This window comes from Triticum urartu, chromosome 4 (genome assembly GCF_003073215.2).
Source record: "Triticum urartu cultivar G1812 chromosome 4, Tu2.1, whole genome shotgun sequence".
NCBI classification, from domain to species: Eukaryota; Viridiplantae; Streptophyta; class Magnoliopsida; order Poales; family Poaceae; genus Triticum; species Triticum urartu.
Window position 1 is genome coordinate 11,317,857 of NC_053025.1, and position 24,046 is coordinate 11,341,902.

The 24,046-nt window shown below is 45.1% G+C and overlaps 2 protein-coding genes across 2 annotated transcripts; both read left to right on the forward strand.

The window, feature by feature from the left end:
* The first annotated feature begins 3,467 nt into the window (after window positions 1-3,467).
* Window positions 3,468-10,072, forward strand: LOC125553403 (poly [ADP-ribose] polymerase tankyrase-1-like). The gene is made up of 12 exons (XM_048717189.1): window positions 3,468-4,242; window positions 4,386-4,457; window positions 4,762-4,923; window positions 5,451-5,585; window positions 5,883-6,022; window positions 6,173-6,283; window positions 6,396-6,521; window positions 7,824-7,925; window positions 8,843-8,944; window positions 9,137-9,307; window positions 9,391-9,470; window positions 9,817-10,072. Exons 1-12 carry the CDS (start codon window positions 3,804-3,806, stop codon window positions 9,875-9,877), a joined length of 1,701 nt encoding a protein of 566 aa, XP_048573146.1. The 5' UTR covers window positions 3,468-3,803; the 3' UTR covers window positions 9,878-10,072.
* A 2,473-nt stretch (window positions 10,073-12,545) lies between these two features.
* Window positions 12,546-18,924, forward strand: LOC125554504 (ankyrin-1-like). The gene is made up of 10 exons (XM_048718043.1): window positions 12,546-12,708; window positions 13,274-13,408; window positions 13,668-13,807; window positions 13,953-14,063; window positions 14,174-14,299; window positions 15,501-15,602; window positions 16,083-16,184; window positions 16,773-16,943; window positions 17,024-17,092; window positions 18,919-18,924. Exons 1-10 carry the CDS (start codon window positions 12,552-12,554, stop codon window positions 18,922-18,924), a joined length of 1,119 nt encoding a protein of 372 aa, XP_048574000.1. The 5' UTR covers window positions 12,546-12,551.
* The last annotated feature ends 5,122 nt before the right edge of the window (window positions 18,925-24,046 follow it).

Genomic DNA, 24,046 nt, shown 5'->3' on the forward strand with positions numbered 1-24,046 from the left:
CATTAGAAGCATCAATTTCTGGTGTGATTGAACATATTACTTGTGAAAAAACAGGCGTGGGAGCGCAACAATCACCACGAAGAATTGGAACAAATCCACTTGGTATGCATCACAAAAAAAAAGAAACACTTGCTATGAACAACAATTCTCAGCTCTTTTATTTAAGGAAATATATATCTACAACGAGGCAACTTTCTCTTCCGCCCAATGATACCAAATGGGGTGATTATGGCTAAAGTCGGGTGCAGAAAAATGCCTATAAACAAAACAAATGGAAACAGAGAAGCACACACTTGCAATGGAAATGTATTGGCAAAATGTTAGTAAAATAAAAGTTCATTAGAAGAAATTATGCTCACGGTGGTTGAGGCATGTGTGGTTTAGGGAAATATGTATACAATAAGAATCACACATCGGTAGTGCTTGCTGCAAAATTCCACCACCATTGGCACACATGTAAATAAACAGTGAAGCATAATTGCATATAATGAATACGTGGACAATATCCACCATATTATTGTCAGTACATTGGATACATGATAAATGGAGGAAGCTCGTACTCAAGAACGGAGGCAGAATACAACTGGAAAACCATGGAAACATGTGAGAAATGATGACATTATGTGGAAAATATTGAAATAATGACAACGCAAGACTATGTGCAACACATAACAACAACAACAACAACAACAACACCAAAGCCTTTAGTCCCAAACAAGTTGGGGTAGGCTAGAGGTGAAACCCATAAGATCTCGCAACCAACTCATGGCTTTGGCACATGGATAGCAAGCTTCCACGCACCCCTCTCCATAGCTAGCTCTTTGGTGATACTCCAATCCTTCAGGTCTCTCTTAACGGACTCCTCCCATGTCAAATTCGGTCTACCCCGCCCTCTCTTGACATTCTCCACACGCTTTAGCCGTCCACTATGCACCGGAGCTTCTGGAGGCCTGCGCTGAATATGCCCAAACCATCTCAGACGATGTTGGACAAGCTTCTCTTCAATTGGTGCTACCCCAACTCTATCTCGTATATCATCATTCCGAACTCGATCCTTCCTCGTGTGGCCACACATCCATCTCAACATACGCATCTCCGCCACACCTAACTGTTGAACATGTCGCCTTTTAGTCGGCCAACACTCAGCGCCATACAACATTGCGGGTCGAACCGCCGTCCTGTAGAATTTGCCTTTTAGCTTTTGTGGCACTCTCTTGTCACAGAGACTATGTGCAACACATAAGAAAAATAAAAGAAGCGCAGATAGCACATGGAGTATATATATCAATATAAACAACGAGGACTATAGAAATATGGCGGGTAAAGGAAGCATGTATATTGTTGTGTGCAATAAACCATTTATACGAAAGAATCATGTGTATGAAGCAAAGGAAGAATGACCATTAGAAATAAAAATGCAAGAAATAATGAAGCATGTTTGGCCATGCTGCAGTCTTAGGGCATACTAGAATAAACGGAAGCACTCCGCAATCAAAATTTGCTTCTACTGAAAATGAATTTTACTTCTAAAGAAATACCAGCTTGCATGTTTGATAGACATACATATTAACACAATTGAGATATGAAAAAAAATATAACGAAGCAAAGTGAGTGAAAAGAAACATGCCCTCGCGTCGTCCTCCGAGGGCGACTAGGGTTCCTGGCGTCGCCGCCACGACATTGCCTCGGCGACGTTCCGGCACCACCGGGAGAGAGGGGAAGAGAGCCCCCCTCCTCCTTATTCTTCTCCAGTCTCCCTCCTAGATGGGAGGAGAGTTTCCCCTCCGGTCCATGGCCTCCATGGCTCCCGGAGGGCAGGAGCCCTCCGAGATTGGATCTCTCTCTGTTTCGCGTTCTCGTTTTCTGACGCTTCACCGTTTCTTAAATTCCTGGAGATCTGTAACTCCGATGGGGCTGGAATTTTAACATGGTTTTTTCCTGATATTATCTTTCTTGCGGCAAAAGAAGGAGGTCAACCGACTTACGAGGTGCTCACAAGCCACCACAGCGTGCCCATACCCCCTGGCCGCATCCTTTTGGCTTTTGGCCACCTTGGGCATCGTCTTGCGTTGATTCTACTTCCCCCAAATCACATATATTCCAAAATAAATATCCATAAATTTTTATCGTGCTTGGACTTCGCTTAATATGGATATTCTGCGAAACAAAAAAAATGCAACACTCAGGAACTAACACGGGGCGCTAGATCAATATGTTAGTCTCAAAAATAATATAAAATGTTTTCAAACTTATATAAAGATGTAAAATATTGGCATAAAGATGTAAAATGTCTTCCTTTCGTGTGGGTACGCAACATGGTATCCCTGTCTGTTCTCGCCACCTCTGCTCGAGGACCCCCTCTCCCGATAGCTCCTCTCCTCATATTGCTTGCGCTCATACTCCCTTTGCCATTGTTGTGCCTTGAGTTGTTCCCTGAGGTCCCTTTCCTTCTTTCTCTCGATCTCATGTCTCAGATCCCTCTCTTCTGGCCAGCCGCCCCTAAACTTCTCCTTATTTGGGGAGATAACTTCCCCCTTCTCTCGCCGGTTCTGCCCACCAGTGCGGGCATCCCCGGGATGATCAAATTGCGCATTCAGACTGCGCTTCACTGGAACATTACGAGCGCGAGCATGGCTGTCCTGCTCCCTATTGTTGCCATCAGATTGTGAACTCATAAAATTGCTAGTACTGGCATTATTGTTTTTTCCTCCTTTAGCCTCCACCTTGGAGCCAGTGCTCCTCCCCGGTGATGCTCTTAACCAGCCCCCCCATTGCGCTGCTTTGTCAACCAGAGGCACACAACACCCGTTTTCATGCGCCCGCACTCAAAGCAGAAGTGGGGGATTTTTTCATAGTGAAAATCGTACCAAGTACCCACTTTGTCCTCTTGAGACTTTTTGAGGAGGAAGCCACGCACGAGAGGCTCCAGAAGCATGATCCGTGCTCTGACACGCAGCTGGTTTCCTCGAGCCATGCCGTCCTTGTCAACATCCACCTTCACGACTTCCCCTAGCCAATTGCCCAAAGCCTTGCCGAACGCCTCTGTCCTCTTGCCCGGTGGTAGATCAACAACTTTTACCCACACATCTATCCGATCAAAGACCATCTCCGATGGCCTGACATTGCTCTCATACTCCTTCAAGGCCAGGACATTGAAATCATATTGCCAAGGGCCATTATTCATTGCATGCCTCCAATCCCCTTCACTACCAAAGTGCACGACGAAGACGTTGTCGCCCATGTCCCAGAACCGAGCCTCGTGGTGAAGACCCCAAGCCCTCTGCATCGTTTTCTCTAGCACAGTCCTGTTAAGCGGTCGCGGAGAGAACGCCTTCCCCCCCGCAGACCACTTCATGTTCTTGGGCAAGATCTGATCTGGTTCCTCAAAGACGAAACCCTCCGCCTCCTTGTCCAACAACACCATCCCTCCCATCCTAGCTGAGAGGCTCGCGGTCGGATCCGGCGTTTTACATGTGATCGGGGAGTTAGAAGAGCCCCCGCTCGTAGCTTTGCCCGGGGTCGCTGTCGCCGCCGGGTTTGCCTTTGTCGTCGGGCTCGCCGCAAGGCGCCCCTTCGCCTTCTCCGCCATGGCTCGCACCTTGAAGGAGGAAGGCTACACCAGTCCGCGCCGAGGGAGACGCAGTCGCCGCCCCAGGCACCACCGTAAACTCACCACCCCCGTTACCAAAACCCTAACCCTAGCGCCGTCTGGGAGATCGCCTCGCGATCGCCCTTCAGTCGCCGCTTAACGTTTCGTACGTGGTGGACCCAAATGCGCGTTGATGTTGACTTAACGTACAGTGATGGCACGCTTGGTGGTCCGTATCATCACCTTTCCTATGGATGGAGAAAGGTCGGCCGCAGTCAACGGCGCGCACGACCCCCTCATTCCGCACGGCCAAACGTGCCGCACCCCGTCCCATCACATCCCCACCGTCCGTGGAGACACGCGTCGACCGATCCACCGCGTCGCGGGCTTCTCTCTCCCATTTCCCTCGCCCTTCTTCCGCTCCTTCCCACCGAAGCCACCACCGCCCACCCCTAAACCCGACCCTCCGCCCGCTTCCAGACCCTTCTCGAGCTCGCTCCCGCCTCTCGCCATGGGGAAGAGCCGCCGCGGCGCAGGGGGAGGGGCGAGGGGGCCCGCGCCGGCGGCGAGCGCGAGCGACGTCCAGCGAGCCGCGGCGGCGCTCGCCCTCGCCGAAGCCGCCGCCCTCCACGGGTTCGAGGTCACCGACGTCGGTACGTGCCGCGCGCCGCGACCGACCCCCCTCTCTCTGTCCCGTTTCGCGCCGCCATTTCGGGCGACATCCGCTCCGCGATCCTCCATCTCCCTGACGGCGGCGTGCGTTCCTGGTTTAATTTCCTGCTCGTCGCGCGCCCAGGTACCGGCGGCTGGTCGCCGCAGATGCAGTTCCTCCTCGCGTGCTCGCAAGGCGACCTGCGCCGGGCCAAGGGTACGATCCTCCTCCGTGATGGCGTTGTTCTGGATAGGGTTTTAGCCGTGGTTGGTTGCTACTTACAGTTGCAGTATATGATATGTAAGTTGAATAGTTGATGGTGCTGCTATGTGCTATGTGATGGTCTGCTCGCTTTAGTTGATTGATTTTCCTCTTGTGGGGGTTGTTTTCTGTACATTTCACCATCCGTTTACTGAGCGTCTTGATCTTGTTTCATGCAACATTCTTGTCGGAAATTGGATCATGTATGAGGATGTGCCTTAGTTAACGTGGTTCTGTTGAAATCTGGGTCGCCCTGAAGCCTTGGTAAATGGCATGGACAAGGATGACAGGGAGTCGCTTGCCTCTGTGAGGGTCGAGGGCTGTGGGGCGTTGCATTCCGCAGCAGGCGCGGGTGATATGGCCATCTGCAGGTACCTGGTGGAGCAGCTTGGATTTGATGTCGACTCGGATGCTAGCTCTGGTACGTACGCACGCCTCTCTGAAATACTAAATCAAATGCTCCAATGTTTCTTTCCAGTTCTTGTTTCTGGGAACCAAGCTACTGCTACTTAATACCATACGATGCAATTCGTAGATGGAATGTGAATTATTGGCATTAGGAATTTCCTTATTTGTTCATCTCTCATGCTCCGTCCATCTGCTCGTGCTAGGGCCAGTTAATTAAATTCTTACTGTTCAAAATTCAGAAGAAAAAAAAATCTTACTGTTCAGTTTATTACTTCGCTTCATATATTTTTGTTGCATAATATTAGATTATGATAGCGAGACCTGATGACTATAAGATTTCCTTCTAAACATGCTTGTGAATGCAGTATTAATTATACCATTTTGTTTATATGCACCTGCAAATGTGTGTGTCTGTGAGATTTCAGTCTTCAGTATTGCTTGTGATATGATGCTGAGGAAGTGCAGACAATGGCAGTAGATTTCTTAGGCCCAACCAGTTGCTATTTGACTAAAATTGCTTGATTGTAATTCTCTTGGCAGGTTCGACACCCTTGTCTTTCGCGGTGGCGCATGGGGAAATGACTGCTGCAAGGTATTTTCTTGAAAAAGGTGCTAATCCCAACACAAAAAGTTCCTCCACCGGCACGACTCCTCTGCATGAAGCAGTAGCAACAGGTGTCTATTTCTTCACATTCTGCTCTGTAAAAGTTTGTTGCATATATATGATGTCATATTTCTCTGTTGAGTTGCTGTCCGATTGTGTTATGAGGTTGACCGTCCCAACTTTGTGTTTATGATTGGGATGCAGCCCGGGAGTGATAATACGGAAGTGATGGTTCCACTACATGACTTCTTTAGAAAAAAAGTCCCAAAATGAATTTGTCCAGCAATTGAAAACCTTCTTGTCAACATGTTGTGAATACTGATAGGATATAACTATTTAAACGGTGTGGACGCCTCCTTTCTTGCTAGGCTGTGATGAAATTACACGACTGCTGCTATCGAAAGGAGCTAATGTTGAGGCACCTTCTCCTCATGGGACACCTCTAGTTGCCGCTGCAGCCCATGGGAAGTTCAATGCTATGAAGATTTTGCTGGAGCACCATGCAGATGTAATTAGTAAATTGATGTTCTTCCACTTGAGCTTACTTCTTTTTCTGCATAGCTCAAGTTTTGATGCGTATACAATCCCTAGAATCCTATTTGTTCAACATATATGGGACCTGGGAAGTGACTTGTATTTTTTCAAAATAAAATTGCAGCCGAACAAAGTCTCATGGGACTTTGGTACACCCCTGACCACAGCACTCTATGCTACTCCTGACAGAATGAATGAGTCCACTTGCTTAGCGTGCGTGAAACTTCTTGTCAAGGTGTGTGTGTGCAATTCACATTCTGCACATTTTGGTTGCTTGATGGAATCTCATGTCGGAAGATACTTTTTCATATCTCCACGTGTTTTATGTTATATCTGTTCACCCACAGGCTGGCGCGGATGTCAATTGTACAATTCCTGAAACTCCATTGGCAATAGCAACTAACAATGGTTTAACCACATGCTTTAAATACTTGTTGGAGGTTGGCGCCAATATCAATGTTCCAGCTAACCAGGTGAATTATTTTTCTAATGTATGTTTGTTCTTAAACCTTGATACTTGATGCTCTAACACCATTGTTGTTATCTCTGGCACTTGTTGCATAAACTTGTCCTGGTGATGAATATTATGTGATGTCTCATGGAAATCTTGGAGTGCACTCAAATCATATTTCTTGTTTACTGCTCCTTCAGTGCATATCGTAGTATTCAATATGTGAGGTTCAGTGACGTTGAGACAAAATCATGGAGAGAAAATCAGTTTAGAAGCCCCAGTAGTCCTATCCAAAAAGTAGGTGCTCACGATTTCCAGCACGGAGGTCATCTGGACGTAATGATCCTATTGCTTAGATCTGTTGCTGTTCCATTGTATCATTCATGACTTCACTTTTTAATATTTGCAATTTCATGTTTAGCTTAGTGTTAGAATTGTAGGCGCCCAATGATGTTACGTTTTTACTAGTTCCATGCGAAATTTTGGATCCAGACATATCACAAGCCCAAGAACTGTTTGCTTTTGCTCACACTAGTTGTCTGTCATGACATTATGTTATAGAGGAGATTGCATAAATTATATATCTTTGATTTTTGCAAAAATCTTCTCGTGTCATTTTTTTGCACTCACAGCCCCTGTATTTTCCTTTTTTGTATCCTCCATACACTGACCTGCTTGGGAAACCCCTCTCACACACACATATGGACATTGAAGTGATGGAAAACAATAGTGAAGGGTTATTGCAAACAAGAAACTGTCAGCTGGGAGTTTCCGATGTAGGAGTGACAAATGGGGACATTAATTTATGTGTTCGTTTTTCTTTTGGTATAAAGTATAAACTGGTATCAGCCTATCAGGTGTCTCTGGTTGCCAGAATTTGGATGGTTGGGACAAGTCTATACAAGAAGACGCAATAATCAAACTCTACTCATCTCTTTGATGAATAGATAGAGCACTTTGATCCGCTTTCAAAAATAATAGTCAGAAAGCTAGATAGATAGTTTCCTAGATCCTTCCATTTTTGGGACATAACTATAGGATGGAAAGCTAGATATGAGATTTGATCCATCCATCAGAGTAGCCACACCTTTCTGATAAATGGGGGACATTTGGAATCATTTCATCGAGAACTGGGAAATTTACTCTGCATATTAAGAGTGGGTAATGTACAGAAGTAATTCGTATCCTTGTGTTAGAATGTCATCTTAGTTCTGTACAGTTAATATGTCATCAGCTGTTTCTATTAATAGGAGAAATAAGACAGGTTATTCTGCCTTGGTACAGTTTTGCAGCATCTTAATATAAGTTTTGTTTAATGATTTAGGTTAAGAAAAGTGACAGTGATAGCAAAGCTCCACTGAAATCAAGCGGTGCAAAAGCTGTTAGGGGGAAGAACTATGTTGCTGCATCAAGATTGTGTTCTGAGGTATATTGTTGTGCAATCATTTTCAATGGCCCTCTTACTGAACAAGCTGTTGGGAGAGAACTGTTATTTTATATTGCTAATACATCACAGTCATGGACATTAGATGAGAATATAGCACTTGGCATCCTATGAATGTACATGTTCCCACTACTGGTTACTGATTCCCACATCTAAGAACGCCTTGTTGTGCTTCTAAATAATTGACCTGTATAGCTGCATAGGGTCGGGAGTTAATATACCAGCAAATCCAAGTTACTGTTGATTTGTGTCTTGTGTTTTGACTAATTTTTATAACCACTTTTTAAGTGTATATCATTAATTTTTAACAATATTTCATTACTAATAAAGGAATGTATTTATTTTAACTGGTTCACTTGACTACTTCTATCCTATTTTCGGCCGGGTTTCAGCTATTAACTTTGATCATTCTGAAGTTATAAAATTGAGCTGGGTTGGCTCGCTAGCTCACATGCACCCAGGTGAAAGTAAATTGAAAAAAATAGAAAAAAAACGAGGAGATCTAAATTTTTGTGTGAAGAACATGTTATAGCTGTGTACCTTTTTTGTGATAAAAAAATGACATTCGAGTTTTTTTTTGTGTGTGTGTGTGTGTGGGGGGGGGGGGGGGGGGGGGGGAGGGTCAGTGCTATAGAAAGGCTATTTTGCATGTTTTTTGCTGAAGTAGGCAAGGCCTTACGAAAGGACGGTACAATTCCCATCCAAGGTTTACATTTATAGTGAAAGCTCTGCCCATTCATTTGGATTCGAGTATATCTTGGCATGTATCCTGCTGTTTGAAGAAAACCATGTTTTTTGAACTAGTTCGGGAAATAAGACATCCGTTATTCCGGCATTTTACAGCCTGTGGCATCTTACTTTTCTATTTAATCTTGGTACAAGTTCTCTTAATAATGTAGGGCAAGTCAAGTGACAAAGATAGGAAGGCTCGGCTGAAATCACTAGGTGCAAAAGCAGTTGAGGGCAAGGACTATGCCGCCGCATCAAAATTTTACACAGAGGTATATTTTGAGGCAGTTATATTCAAAAACGCTGTTACTGAAAACCCATTGGAAAACACTTTTATTTCTGTATTGCTAATGTAATACTGTATCATTAACTAGTTAACACAAATGGAGCAGATCATGGTTCTTGTTTTACCCCGCAATAAACAGGTTGTGCTTCGTGGTCTTTTAACATTTGGTTTGGTGCAGGCAATCAAGCTGGATCCGGCTGACGCGGTGTTGTATTCGAACAGGAGCCTTTGCTATCTGAAGTGTGGTGAAGCACATGACGCTTTGATTGATGCCAATGCTTGCATAAGTCTGGACCCTAAGTGGCATAAAGGTTACTACCGGAAAGGAGCCGCCCTTATGTCTCTTCTGGTAAGAATAAATGTTTTTTTTTGCTGCTTTATACATCACCTCCGGCCCTGTAGAAAATCTTTGAACGATGATTTCATTATTAGGAGTACAAAGAGGCCTCTGATGCGTTCTCGGCTGGAATGAAACTGGAGCCTAACAACAAGGAGATGCAGGAGGCGCATAGGTACAATCCAGTTCATTCCTTCTATAGCTATTCTTCAACGGTTGATTAATTAAATTACCTTTAAACAGTAGTGATATTATGGACCATGTTTTATGAACCTTGGTGCTCGTATGATGGTTTCACATTTTATGAAAGTGTTACGTTGCTGGCCGTATGTTTGTGCATGCTGTACTGTGGCATATCATTCCTTTTGCGACAAAAAATAGCATTCCCGTCTGATTTTCAAACAAAGGGACTACGAAATGGTTGTGTGAAGATGGAACAACCTGGAGCATTTATAATCCCATTGGCATCGTGTCGTGTGTAATGATTGAGATTTCTACTTGTTTCCTGTTGGCAATTTCAGGGAGGCAGTTGAGGCAATGAGGAAGGAACAGTCTGAGCCGAGTCTCTACGCACTGGATTAGTTCTTCAGGAGTGCTTCTGCTTCCACAGTAGTCTTTTTTGAATGTTCGTTCTGTGTATATATACCTGTAAAAAGGTAGAACGTACTTGTGTAGTGGTTTTGCATGTTACGATCCAAAACGCTCTTTGGATGCTGGGAGCTCTTATCAGCACATGAAACTGTTACCAAATGCCGCTCGGCAGTCGGCATGTCTTCTTTTTTCTGCGTGTTTGATGCAGTTTGGATGTTTTCATTGGTCCTCCGCTCAGGGCTTGTAAGAGCAACTCTAGCGGATCCTGCAGAATTTCGATTGCCATAAGGACATTTGTTGGGTGTGTCTAGGGCACATCTAGATGGGCTCTAGTTATTGCACATCTAAATGAGTGAATCAAGCATAAAGAGAAAAGGAAAAAAGAGAAAGAAAATATTCACACGAATCTCAATGTAAGATCAATGACATATGACTTAGATGTGCAATACTTATGGCACATCTAGATGTGCTTTAGCAAAACTGACATTTGTTAATATTTATGAAGGCTAAAACGGTTGAAGGCAAACACAGCTAACAAGGTAGAATTCTGGTGCTACATTTTCTTTCGGTACTGCTATAATTGTATTTTTTGGGGGAGCAAAATCAGCTAGGCTTTATTAAACCGAGGTAATGTTTACAGGTATTACATATGGATCATGAGGAGGACCTAACCACAAATGTCTACTCTGTGGAAGGGAAACACCTAGCCTATACAACTTATGAGCTTCAAAATTAGAAGCTTGAAATTCATGAACAAAAGAGCATGAAATAAAAGATTTCTCCATCTCCTTAATCTCCTTGACGACGACACCATAAGATCCTCTAGCCACACAATTGATATTTTTCACCACTTGCAATTTGATGCAATATGAAGATGGCGCATCCCAAGTCTTCAGCCGACGATAGAGCATGCAATCGTCTTAGTGAAGTAGGATCCACCGATCCATGAGTGACCAGGACTGATGACTCTAAAGCCCAGTTTTTGTCAGAATCTGAGGATTCTCCCAGAATTCGACCCCTATCCAGTTTTTTCCAGAATTTTTTAGCCCCATTTGTTCTACAATCCTATCTAATTAGATCCTAACTAGATAGAATTGTAAAAAAAATGGGACTTAAAGATTCTGAGAGAAGTTGTGTAGGGGGTGGATTATGAAAGAATCTCTAGATTTTGGAAAAGAACTGGGCCTAAATATGTGCCATCTCTGTCACAGCAAATTGCTGCAGCCACCCCAATATTATGGTTCACAAATACTCCCGCGTCAACATTCATCTTAACACATCCAACAGGATATGGCCTCCATCTCTTCTCCCCCTGATTTGCAGGGCCAATGTTTGGCGTCAGCAAAGGGATAACTTGATCAAGTTGTGAAATAGAACTCGTCACAACAAGGTGAGTGGAAAGGGGGCTTTGATGTATACCCTCATGGATGAGTTTTCTTGCCGTCCAGATTATCCACAACGTTACCGTCATACGAGTTAGCTCCTCATGCGGCAGAAGCTTCATCATGGAGAACAACCAATTTCATGCGAGTGGTTCCGAAGTGGCTATCATATGTTCCAATAGCACTGGATCAACCAGAGACCACGCACATCTTGCCATCGTGCACTCGATGAGATTGTGACGCCATGAATCTTGCATACCACACATGCAGCAATTATTGTTCCTATGTTTCCGAACATCTTCCGTTGGAACGACTAAGTTCGAATTTTTCGCGTCCTGAGGGCGTGACTGGAAGCTAGGTCGTCTCAGGGACCGAATTAGCGCCGATTCATCCCCAGACCGTTATTTTTTAGCACCCTGGGGCCGAACGGCTGGAGATGCTCTTAGTTTTAGATTTATCAAGTCCGGCTATACACACACAAGCTGTCTCTGCTACACTTATTTTGGGCACACACTCGATGCACCCCAACCCCACTGCGTTGAAGTGATAGCTGCAGCAGAAGCAGCTCGACATCACTCGGCTCACCCAGTGCACCAACACATGCCACTATGGAGATCGTCACGCCTCCCCGGATTCTCCGTCGTCATCCGCAGTCAACGGCCCTCCCACTGGCGCCTCCGCACCCCGTCCCGTCGCATCCCATCCATCCGTCGCAGCCTTCTCTCTCCCACACAGAGGCCTCCTTTCCTTCCCATAGAAGCCACCGCCCCACCGCTAAGCCCGACCATCTGCCCGCCCGCTTCCAGGGCCTTCTCGAGCTCTCTCCCGCCATGGAGAACGGGAGGATCCCTAGCGGCGCCGGAGGAGGATGCGCGAGCGCGAGCGACGTCCAGAGAGCCGCGGCGGCTCGCGCCCTCGCCGACGCCGCCGCCCGCCTCGGCCTCCAGGCCACCGTCACCGACGTGGGCACGTGCGCGCGCACGCGACCCCCTCCGCTCTGTCTCGCCTCACCATTTCGGGCGAGTTTCATTCGGTCTACCATGGCCCCTGACGTGTTCCTTCCTGGCCTCCCGCTCGTCGCGCGCGCGATCTGGGTAGCACCGGCTGGCGGTGGCCGCCGCAGGAGCAGTTCCTCTTCGCGTGCGAGGACGGCGACCTCGACCGCCTCAAGGGTAAGACCCTCCTCCGTGATGGCATTGTTCTGGATTAGGGTTTACCTTAGCCGTAATTAACGTGGTTCTTTTGAAATCTGGGTCGATCGTCTTGAAGCCGTGGTAGATGGCATGGGCGAGGATGACAGGGAGTCGCTTGCCTCCGTGAGGCTCAGGGACGTTGGGGCATTGCATGCCGCAGCATCCAAGGGTGATGTGGGGATCTGCAAGTACTTGGTGGAGGAGCTTCGATTTGATGTCGACTCCGAGGCTGCTAATCCTGGCTCTGGTACGGCCGGCGCCTCTCCCAAATACTACTACTGAATCAAATGCTTCTGTGTTTCAGTTGAGTTCTTGTTTCTGACTGGGAAGCAAGCTAAGCAAATACTACTTCATACGGTACAACGCAATTCATAGACATAACGTGAATTATTGGCATTCCATCTGTAGGAATTTCCTTTCCTCATTTGTTTCGTCTCACATATGCGGGCCAGTCAATTAAATTCTTACCATTCCGATTATTACTTCGTTTTAACATATTTTTGTCGCGTAATATAAGCTTGTGCTAGTGAAACCTGGTGATTATAAAATTTCCTTCTAAAAAGTAAAAACATGCTTGTGAATGATGTTTTGTTATGCAGTATTAATTATACCACCACTTGTTTATGTGCACCTGCAAATGTGCGTATCTCTGAGATTTCAGTCTTCAGTATTGCTTGTGATATGCATCCCTTCATATGCTGAGCAAGTGAAGAAGACGGCAGTAGATTTCTTAGGCCCAACCGTTTGTTATTACGGTATGGCAGGGTGTCAATGTTTGACTAAATTGCTTGATTGTAATGCTTTGTTGGCAGGTGCGACGCCTTTGTCTTTTGCGGTGGGGCATGGGGAAGTGAATGCCACAAGGTATTTTCTTGAAAAAGGTGCTGATCCCAACATAAAAGATTCCTCCAACGGCACGACTCCTCTGCATGAAGCAGTAGCAACAGGTGTCTATTTCTTCACATTCTGCACTGTAAAAAATGGTTGCATATGATTTCATATTTCTCTGTTGAATTGCTGCCCGATCTGGTTATGAGGTTGACCATCTGAGTGATAATACGCAAGTGATGGTTCCACCACATGATTTTTTTAAATAAATATCCCAAAATGAATTTGCCCCGCAATTGAAATTCTTTTTGCCAGCGTGTTGTCTATACTGATAGTATATAACTATTCAAACTGTGTGGATGCCTCCTTTCTTGCTAGGCTGTGATGAAATTGCACGACTGCTGCTATCGAAAGGAGCTAATGTTGATGCACCTTCTCCTCATGGGACGCCTCTAGTTGCCGCTGCAGCTCATGGGAAGTTCAGTGCTATGAAGATTTTGCTGGAGCACCATGCAGATGTAATTAGTAAATTGATGTTCTTCCATTTGAGCTATTTTTTCTTCATAGCTCAAGTTTTTATGCATATACAATCCCTAGAATCATATTTCTTCAACATATGTGGAACCTGGGAGGTCCCTTTTGTTTTTCAAACTAAAATTGCAGCCGAACAAAGTCTCATGGGACCTTGGTACACCCCTGACCACAGCACTCTATGTTACTCCTGAAAGAATGAATGAATCCACTTGCTTAGAGTGCATGAAACTTCTTGTCAAGGTATGGTGTGCTGTTCACATTCTGCACATTATGATTGCTTGAGGGAATCTTATGGTGGAAGATGCCTTTGTATTCTCCATGTGTTTTATGTTATATCTGTTCACCCACAGGCTGGTGCGGACGTCAATTGTACAACTCCTGAAACTCCATTGGCGGTAGCAACTAACAATGGCTTAACCACATGCGTTAAATACTTGTTGGAGGTTGGCGCAAATATCAATGTTCCAGCTAAGCAGGTGAATTATTTTTCTAATTTATGTTAGTTCTTAAACCTTGATACTTGATGCTCTTAACATCATTGTTGTTGTCTCTGACACTTGTTGGATAAACCTGTCCCGGGTGATGAATATTATGTGATGTCTCTTGGAACTCGAGTGCATGCAAACCATAATTTTTGTTTACTGCTCCTTTAGTACATCTCGCCGCATTCAATATGTGAGGTTCAGTGACGTTGAGACAAAATCATGGAGTGAAAATCAGATTAGAAGCTCCAGTCGTCCTGTCCAAAAACTAGGTGCTGACTAATTCCACCATAAAGGTCATCTGGACGGAACGATCCTATTGCTGAGACCTTGTATCATTCATGATTTCACTTTTCAATATCGGCAGTTCATGTTTAGCTCAGTGTTTGTAGGCGCCCAATGATGTTACGTTTTTACTAGTTCCATGAGAAATTTTGGATCCAGACATGTCACAAGCCAAAGAACTGTTTGCTTTGTCTCCCACTGGTTGCCTTTCATGACATCATGTTATAGAGGAGATTGCATCAATTATGTATCTTCGTGTTTTTGCAAAAATCTTGTCCCGTCATTTTTTAACTCACAGCCCTTGTATTTTCCTTTTTTGTATCCTCCGTACCCTGGCCTGCTTGGGAAACCAAGCAACCCTCTCTCTCACACACATGGATATTGAAGTGATGGAAAACAAATGGGGACATTTATGCAGTGTTTCTTTTTGTCGGTATAAACTGGTATCAGGTGCCTCTGGCAAGTCCATGCAAGAAGATGATGCAATAATCAAACTCTACTCATCTCTTTGATGAATAGATAGAGCACTTTGATCTGCTTTCAAGAATAATAGTCTGAAAGCTACATAGATAGTTCCCTAGATCCATCCATTTTTGGGTGAAGATTATAGGATGGAGCTAGATAGGAGATTTGATGGATCCATCAGAGGTATACAGTGTAGTAAACGGGGGATATTTGGAATCATTTCATTGAGAACTGGGAAACTTACTCTGCATATTAATAGTTGGGTGATGTATGAAAGTAATCCATATCATTGTGTTAGAATGCCATCTTCAGTTCTGTACAGTTAATATGTCATCAGCTATTCTTATTACTAGAAGAAATAAGACAGGTTATCCTGCCTTAGTACAGTTTTGCAGCATCTGTAATTTTTAACATATCTTAACATAAGTTTTGTTTAATTATTTAGGTTAAGAAAGGTGACAATGATAGCAAAGCTTCACTGAAATCAAGCGGTGCAAAAGCTGCTGAAGGGAAGAACTATGTCGCTGCATCAAAATTCTATTCCGAGGTATATTGTCGTGCATTCATTTTCGATGGCCCTCTTACTGAACAAGCTGTTGGAGAGCACTGTTATTTTCATATTTGCTAAGACATCACTAAGTGGCAGTCTTAAGAATATAACACTTGGCATCCTACGAATGTATGTGTTCACACTCTACCGGTTACTTATTCCCACATGTAAGAATGTTTTGTGCTGCTATAATTGACAGGTATAGCTGTGTAGGGTCAGGAGTTAATATACCAGCAAACGCAAGCTACTGTTGATTTGTGTCTTTTGACTAATATTTCTATCCCTTTTTAAGAAGGTTATTAATTTTTTACAATATTTCACCTTGAGCATATCTATGCATGTATCCTGCTATTTGAAGAAAACCATGTTTTTTTGTACTAGTTTGGGGAATAAGACATCCGTTATTCCGACATTTTACAGCCTGTGGCACCTTATTTTTTTTATTTAATGTTGGTACAAGTTCTCTTAATAATGTAGGACAAGTCAAGTGACAAAGATAGGAAGGCTCGGCTGAAATCACAAGGTGCAAAAGCAGTTGAGGGCAAGGACTATGCCGCGGCATCAAAATTCTATACCGAGGTAAGTGCTGTTACTGAAAAACCATCGGAAGACACTTCTATTTCTGTATTGCTAATGTATCATTAACTAATTGACATTAGCTGGGAACTGATTTTTAAACATCCTTCCTAACTTACATGTCTGCGCCATGTACTGACTAGTTTCACACAGCTAGGTTACAGCTTAATTAGGATTTAGGAATCAGAAGTTGGGAGTGATTTTTCCCGCAAACAGAAAATAACTGAAATTCTCCGAATTGGATTTCATACTCCACCAAAGGGAAACAGTCATGGTTGATTTATCTGTTTTGACTTAATTTTTATTTTTCGTAAGTGCGTAAATCATTATTTCTTCAAATAAATTTGGATAACATTTATAACTGATAAAATCTCTTTCTTTTGTGCAACACATTCTATCTGACGCTTTTAACTGGTTTAGTGAGCTGTTTCCGTTTGATTTCTGAACTAGGTTCAGTTCTAAAACTGTAACCGTGCCACTTAGGTTTCCGATCACACGCTAGTTTAGCTTCACTTATCGTACTAGGTTCTTGTTTCATTCAGGAATAAACAGGCTGCGCTTCGTGGTCTTTTAACATTTGGTTTGGTGCAGGCAATCAAGCTGGATCCGGCTGACGCGGTGTTGTATTCGAACAGGAGCCTGTGCCATCTGAAGTGTGGTGAAGCACATGCCGCTTTGGTTGATGCCAATGCTTGCATAAGTCTGAACCCTAAGTTTCCTAAAGGTTACTACCGGAAAGGAGCCGCCCTCATGTCTCTTCTGGTAAGACTATAATCTTTTTGCTGCTTTATACATCACCTCCGGCTCTGTAGAAAATCTTTGATCCACAATTTCATCATTAGGAGTACAAACAGGCCTCTGCTGCGTTCTCGGCTGGAATGAAACTGAAGCCTGAAAACGAGGAGATGCAGGTAGCGCATAGGTATATATTACAATCCTGCATTGCATTCCTTCTGTAGCTGTTCTTCAACGATTGCTTAATTAAATTGCCTTTAAGCAGTAGCAATGTTATGGACCGTGTTTCTACGAACCTTGGTGCTTGTATGACGATTTCACGTTATGAAAGTTGATGTTACCTTGCTCGCTGTTTGGTATAGTACATATTATACTGTAGCACATATTTCCTATTGCGGCAACAAAAACATAGTTTATAGCTTTCTGTTCAAACAAAAGGAGGACTATGAAACGAAACCGGATGGAGCATTTCTAGTCCCATTTCATCGCGTTTAAACGACCGGCATTTCTAATCGGTCCCTGTTGGTTGGCATTTTCAGGGGGGCGGTTGGGGCGATGAGGAAGGAACAGTCCGAGCCGGGTCTCCGCGTACTGGATTAGCTCTTCAGGAGTGCCAGTGCTGCTTCCACGGTAGTAGTTCTTTTCGGAATGTTCGTTCGTTCTGTGTGTATATACCTGTAAAAAGGTGGTAGAATAGTGTACTTTGTGTGTTAGTGGTGGTTTGCATGTCACGATCCAGAATGCTCTTTTGCTGGAACCAAGCAGTTATCATCGATGCCTGAAACTTTTACCAAATGCTGCTCGGCAAGTCTGTTGGTTGGCAGCTCGCTTTCCTTTTTACCGCCTGTTTGATGCTGCAGACATGCCGTTTGGATGTTTTCATTGGTTTCCCGATCAGGCTGTATTGGTCCTCCTCTCAGGGCTTCGAAGAGCAGAGCAGCTGTAGCGGATCCTGCAAAATTTTGATAGACCGATCTAGCGAGCGGCTAGCTGCTCGCTAATCGTCCCGAACGGCGGTCTAAAATAAACAATGTTGGTCCCTAATCCGAAAAGGTAATAATTAGTCCCTTTCAATTGATAAAACAATTCTAATTAGAAAAAGTACCACATACTAGAAAAGTACTATAAAAGTATACATGTGAACAGATATGAACACATTTAATTTGAGTTTTCAAATTTTTAAAAAGTCATAATTTTTAAATCGCGCGTCAGAATTAAGATCCGTTTTCACAGTTGTAATCCTCGCGACGTGCTCTTTGAAAATAGATCCCGCATGGGGATGTTTCGACGAACTAGTCTTCCTGTCAATTAAATATCAATGTGTCTAACTAGACTGCATTGTCGCGCCTACTAAGCGTATGTATATGCCAATAGTCATGTCAACTAAAAGCATCTTCAGCCGTTCGGCCCCCTAGGACGCATAAAAAACGCCCCCCTGGGGCAAGCCGGCGATGCAATCGACGCTGGGGGCGTTTTCGCGCCCAGTCGTCGCCCCCAGGCGCCGAAATTGGCCCATTTTTCAGCCCCATTTCGGCGAATAAAGGGCCCATATGGGCGACAATAGGCCCATATTCGACGTGGTTCGCCGTTGTTCGGCGTTCAATTATGCACATAAAAAAAATTATCGCATATTTCATCACAAAAATATCAAATACTTCAACAAAATAGTACAACAACAAATAGTTTAATACAAATTATATAGTTCAACAAATAAAAACTCATATTTCATCACACGTCGCACCCGGCGTCGCCCTTGACCCTCCATAGATGCTCTATCAGATCTTGCTGCAGTTGATGATGCACATGTGGGTCTCGGATCTCCTGACGCATACTGAGATAGGCAGTCCAGGTTGCCGGTAGCTAGTGATCAACTTCGGTTAGAGGACCCTGCCTGTAGTATGGTTCAGTGTCAAACACTGGGTCTTCTTGCTCGCTCTCGATGATCATGTTGTGCAAGATGACACAGCAAGTCATAATCTTCCATATTTGATCTTTCGTGCAGGTCTGAGCGGGGTACCGAACAACAGCAAATCGAGATTGGAGCACACCAAATGCCCGCTCGACATCCTTCCTGCAAGCCTCCTGAACCTTCGCAAACCAGGCGTTCTTGCCTCCTGGCACAGGGTTTGAGATCGTCTTCACAAATGTCGACCATCTCGGATAGATGCCATCAGCTAGATAGTACCCCTTGTTGTAGTGCCGCCCATTGATCTCGAAGTTCACCGGAGGAGAATGACCTTCAACAAGCTTGGCAAAAGATAAGAGAGCACTGCAGCACGTTGATGTCATTGTGAGTTCCTGGCATACCAAAGGAGTGCCAAATCCAGAGGTCCTGTGTGGCCACCGCCTCAAGCATCACACTGCAACCGCCTTTGGCGCCTTTGTACATCCCCTGCCAAGAAAATGGGCAATTCTTCCATTTCCAATGCATGCAGTCGATGCTTTCAAGCATCCCAGGAAATCCTCTTGCTGCATTCTGTGCTAGGATTCGAGCAGTGTATTCCGCATTGGGTGTTCTCAAGTATTGTGGTCCAAACACTGTCACCATTGCCCGACATAACTTGTAGAAACACTCTATGCTGGTGGACTCGGCCATGCGCCCATAGTCGTCGAGTGAATCACCGGGAGCTCCATATGCAAGCATCCTCATAGCTGTCGTGCACTTCTGGATGGAGGTGAATCCAAGAGCGCCGGTGCAATCCATCTTGCACTTGAAGTAGTTATCGAACTACCGGATGGAATTCACAATCCTGAGGAAGAGCTTTCGGCTCATCCGATAACGGCGCCGAAATGTTTTCTCGCCGTGAAGTGGAGCATCGGCGAAGTAATCAGAGTAGAGCATGGAGTAGCCTTCGAGACGATGCCGGTTCTTTGCTTTCACCCGCCCAGGCGTCGAGCCACCTCGCCGCGGCTTTTCATTGCTCGCCAGCAGCTGGGCGAGGGCGGCGAGCACCATGAGATGCTCTTCTTCCTGGACGTCGGCCTCGGCTTCCTCCTCCAGCAGCGCGGCGAGCGCTTCCTCGTCATCCGAGTCCATCGCCGAGGCAGGCAAATCGCCAAACACCTTGCGCTCGGTGAGCGTGTACCCGCCGCTAAACCGCGCCTCCGCGGCCGAAAACGCCCAGCTGCTGTTGGAGGGGCTGCCACGGCGAAGCGCTGCTATTTTTCCGGCGGGGAATGGCTATCTAGCGGTGTAGGGCGGTGGGCGGCGCCGGGATATAGCTACTGGTGGCCGAGGGCGCGGGGGGTGGGAGGCGAGTCGGGGAATAAAACCTTGACTTTTCCCCTGACGGTGTGGGCCAGCCACGCTTTTCCCTTGCGTCGGAGCCCCCAACTGCTCCCCAGTGTGCCGGGTGCGGCATGTGACCGCCGGGCGGAAAAAGGGCCGAACCGGCGATTTTCGGCGTCCTGGGGGCGCGACTGGGCCGTTTTTTCGGCGTCGGCGCCGAAAAAGTGGCCTGGGGAGGCCTATTGGGGGCGCGACTGGAGATGCTCTTGAAGGGTTTCGTAGTAATTTCAAAAAAATTCCTACGCACACGCAAGATCATGTGATGCATAGCAACGAGAGGGGAGAGTGCTGTCTACGTACCCACGCAGACCGACTGCGGAAGCGATGACACAACGTAGAGGAAGTAGTCGTACCTCTTCACGATCCAACCGATCAAGCACCGAAACTACGACACCTCCGAGTTCGAGCACACGTTCAGCTCGATGACGATCCCCGGACTCCGATCCAGCAAAGTGTCGGGGAAGAGTTCCGTCAGCACGACGGCGTGGTGACGATCTTGATGTACTACAGCAGCAGGGCTTCGCCTAAACTCTGCTACAGTATTATCGAGGACTATGGTGGCTGGGGGCACCGCACACGGCTAAGGAATAGATCACGTGGATCAACTTGTGTGTTCTAGGGTGCCTCTGCCTCAGTATATAAAGGACTAGAAGGGGGGAGGCTGGCCGGCCAAGGTGTGGCGCGCCAGGAGAGTCCTACTCCCTCTGTGAGTAGGATTCCCCCCCCCCAATCCTAGTTGGAATAGGATTCGCGGAGGGGGAAAAGAGAGAGAGGGGGCCGGCCACCTCTCCTAGTCCTAATAGGACTAGGGGAAGGGGAGGCGCGCAGCCCATGTAGGGCTGCCTCTTCTCTTTTCCACTAAGGCCCATCATGGCCCATTTAGCTCCCGGGGGGTTCCGGTAACCTTCCCGGTACTCCGGTAAAATCCCGATTTCACCCGGAACACTTCCGATATCCAAACATAGGCTTCATATATCAATCTTTATGTCTCGACCATTTTGAGACTCCTCGTCATGTCCGTGATCACATCCGGGACTCCGAACTAACTTCGGTACATCAAAACTCATAATATAACTATCATCAAAACCTTAAGTGTGCGGACCCTACGGGTTCGAGAACAATGTAGACATGACCGAGACACGTCTCCGGTCAATAACCAATAGCGGAACCTGGATGCTCATATTGGCTTCTACATATTCTACGAAGATCTTTATCGGTCAGACCGCATAACAACATACGTTGTTCCCTTTGTCATCGGTATGTTACTTGCCCGAGATTCGATCGTCGGTATCCCATACCTAGTTCAATCTCGTTACCGGCAAGTCTCTTTACTCGTTCCGTAATACATCATCTCACAACTAACTCATTAGTTGCAATGCTTGCAAGGCTTATGTGATGTGTATTACCGAGAGGGCCCAGAGATACCTCTCCGACAATCGGAGTGACAAATCCTAATCTCGAAAACGCCAACCCAACATGTACCTTTGGAGACACCTGTAGAGCACCTTTATAATCACCCATTTACGTTGTGACGTTTGGTAGCACACAAAGTGTTCCTCCGGCAAACGGGAGTTGCATAATCTCATAGTCATAGGAACATGTATAAGTCATGAAGAAAGCAATAGCAACATACTAAACGATCGGGTGCTAAGCTAATGGAATGGGTCATGTCAATCAGATCATTCATCTAATGATGTGATCCCGTTAATCAAATAACAACTCTTTGTTTATGGCTAGGAAACATAACCATCTTTGATTAACGAGCTAGTCAAGTAGAGGCATACTAGTGACACTCTGTTTGTCTATGTATTCACACATGTATTATGTTTCCGGTTAATACAATTCTAGCATGAATAATAAACATTTATCATGATATAAGGAAATAAATAATAACTTTATTATTGCCTCTAGGGCATATTTCCTTCAGTCTCCCACTTGCACTAGAGTCAATAATCTAGATTACACTATAATGATTCTAACACCCATGGAGCCTTGGTGCTGATCATGTTTTGCTCGTGGAAGAGGCTTAGTCAACAGGTCTGCAACATTCAGATCCGTATGTATCTTGCAAATCTCTATGTCTCCCACCTGGACTAGATCCCGGATGGAATTGAAGCGTCTTTTGATGTGCTTGGTTCTCTTGTGAAATCTGGATTCCTTTGCCAAGGCAATTGCACCAGTATTGTCACAAAAGATTTTCATTGGACCTGATGCACTAGGTATGACACCTAGATCGGATATGAACTCCTTCATCCAGACTCCTTCATTTGCTGCTTCCGAAGCAGCTATGTACTCCGCTTCACATGTAGATCCCGTTACAATGCTTTGTTTAGAACTGCACCAACTGACAGCTCCACCATTTAATGTAAACACGTATCCGGTTTGCGATTTAGAATCGTCCGGATCAGTGTCAAAGCTTGCATCAATGTAACCTTTTACGATGAGCTCTTTGTCACCTCCATATATGAGAAACATATCCTTAGTCCTTTTCAGGTATTTCAGGATGTTCTTGCCCGCTGTCCAGTGATCCACTCCTGGATCACTTTGGTACCTCCCTGCTAGACTTATAGCAAGGCACACATCAGGTCTGGTACACAGCATTGCATACATGATAGAGCCTATGGCTGAAGCATAGGGAACATCTTTCATTTTCTCTCTATCTTCTGAAGTGGTCGGGCATTGAGTCTGACTCAACTTCACACCTTGTAACACAGGCAAGAACCCTTTCTTTGCTTGATCCATTTTGAACTTCTTCAAAATCTTGTCAAGGTATGTGCTTTGTGAAAGTCCAATTAAGCGTCTTGATCTATCTCTATAGATCTTTATGCCTAATATGTAAGCAGCTTCACCGAGGTCTTTCATTGAAAAACTCTTATTCAAGTATCCCTTTATGCTATCCAGAAATTCTATATCATTTCCAATTAAATATGTCATCCACATATAATATCAGAAATGCTACAGAGCTCCCACTCACTTTCTTGTAAATACAGGCTTCTCCAAAAGTCTGTATAAAACCAAATGCTTTGATCACACTATCAAAGCGTTTATTCCAACTCCGAGAGGCTTGCACCAGTCCATAAATGGATCGCTGGAGCTTGCACACTTTGTTAGCTCCCTTTGGATCGACAAAACCTTCTGGTTGCATCATATACAACTCTTCTTCCAGAAATCCATTCAGGAATGCAGTTTTGACATCCATCTGCCAAATTTCATAATCATAAAATGCGGCAATTGCTAACATGATTCGGACAGACTTAAGCATCGCTACGGGTGAGAAGGTCTCATCGTAGTCAATCCCCTTGAACTTGCTGAAAACCTTTTGCGACAAGTCGAGCTTTGTAGACAGTAATATTACGTCAGCGTCAGTCTTCTTCTTGAAGATCCATTTATTCTCAATTGCTTGCCGATCATTGGGCAAGTCAACCAAAGTCCATACTTTGTTCTCATACATGGATCCCATCTCAGATTTCATGGCTTCAAGCCATTTTGCGGAATCTGGGCTCACCATCGCTTCTTCATAGTTCGTAGGTTCATCATGATCTAGTAGCATGACTTCCAGAACAGGATTACCGTACCACTCTGGCGCGGATCTCACTCTGGTTGATCTACGAGGTTCAGTAGTATCTTGATCTGAAGTTTCATGATCATCATCATTAGCTTCCTCACTAAACTGGTGTAGGTGTCACTGAAACAGTTTTCTGTGATGCTACTACTTTCCAATAAGGGAGCAGGTACAGTTACCTGTCAAGTTCTACTTTCCTCCCACTCACTTCTTTCGAGAGAAACTCCTTCTCCAGAAAGTTTCCGAATTTAACAACAAAAGTCTTGCCTTCGGATTTGT

Bases quoted from the DNA above. Each gene is read 5' to 3' on its own strand.
- LOC125554504 (XM_048718043.1), top strand. From the start codon at position 12,552: ATGGGCGAGGATGACAGGGAGTCGCTTGCCTCCGTGAGGCTCAGGGAC. The intron at 13,808-13,952 runs GTAATTAGTAAA...CTAAAATTGCAG, and splicing joins TGCTGGAGCACCATGCAGAT to CCGAACAAAGTCTCATGGGA. The intron at 15,603-16,082 runs GTATATTGTCGT...TTAATAATGTAG, and splicing joins CATCAAAATTCTATTCCGAG to GACAAGTCAAGTGACAAAGA.
- LOC125553403 (XM_048717189.1), top strand. From the start codon at position 3,804: ATGGCACGCTTGGTGGTCCGTATCATCACCTTTCCTATGGATGGAGAA. The intron at 6,023-6,172 runs GTAATTAGTAAA...ATAAAATTGCAG, and splicing joins TGCTGGAGCACCATGCAGAT to CCGAACAAAGTCTCATGGGA. The intron at 6,284-6,395 runs GTGTGTGTGTGC...GTTCACCCACAG, and splicing joins GCGTGAAACTTCTTGTCAAG to GCTGGCGCGGATGTCAATTG.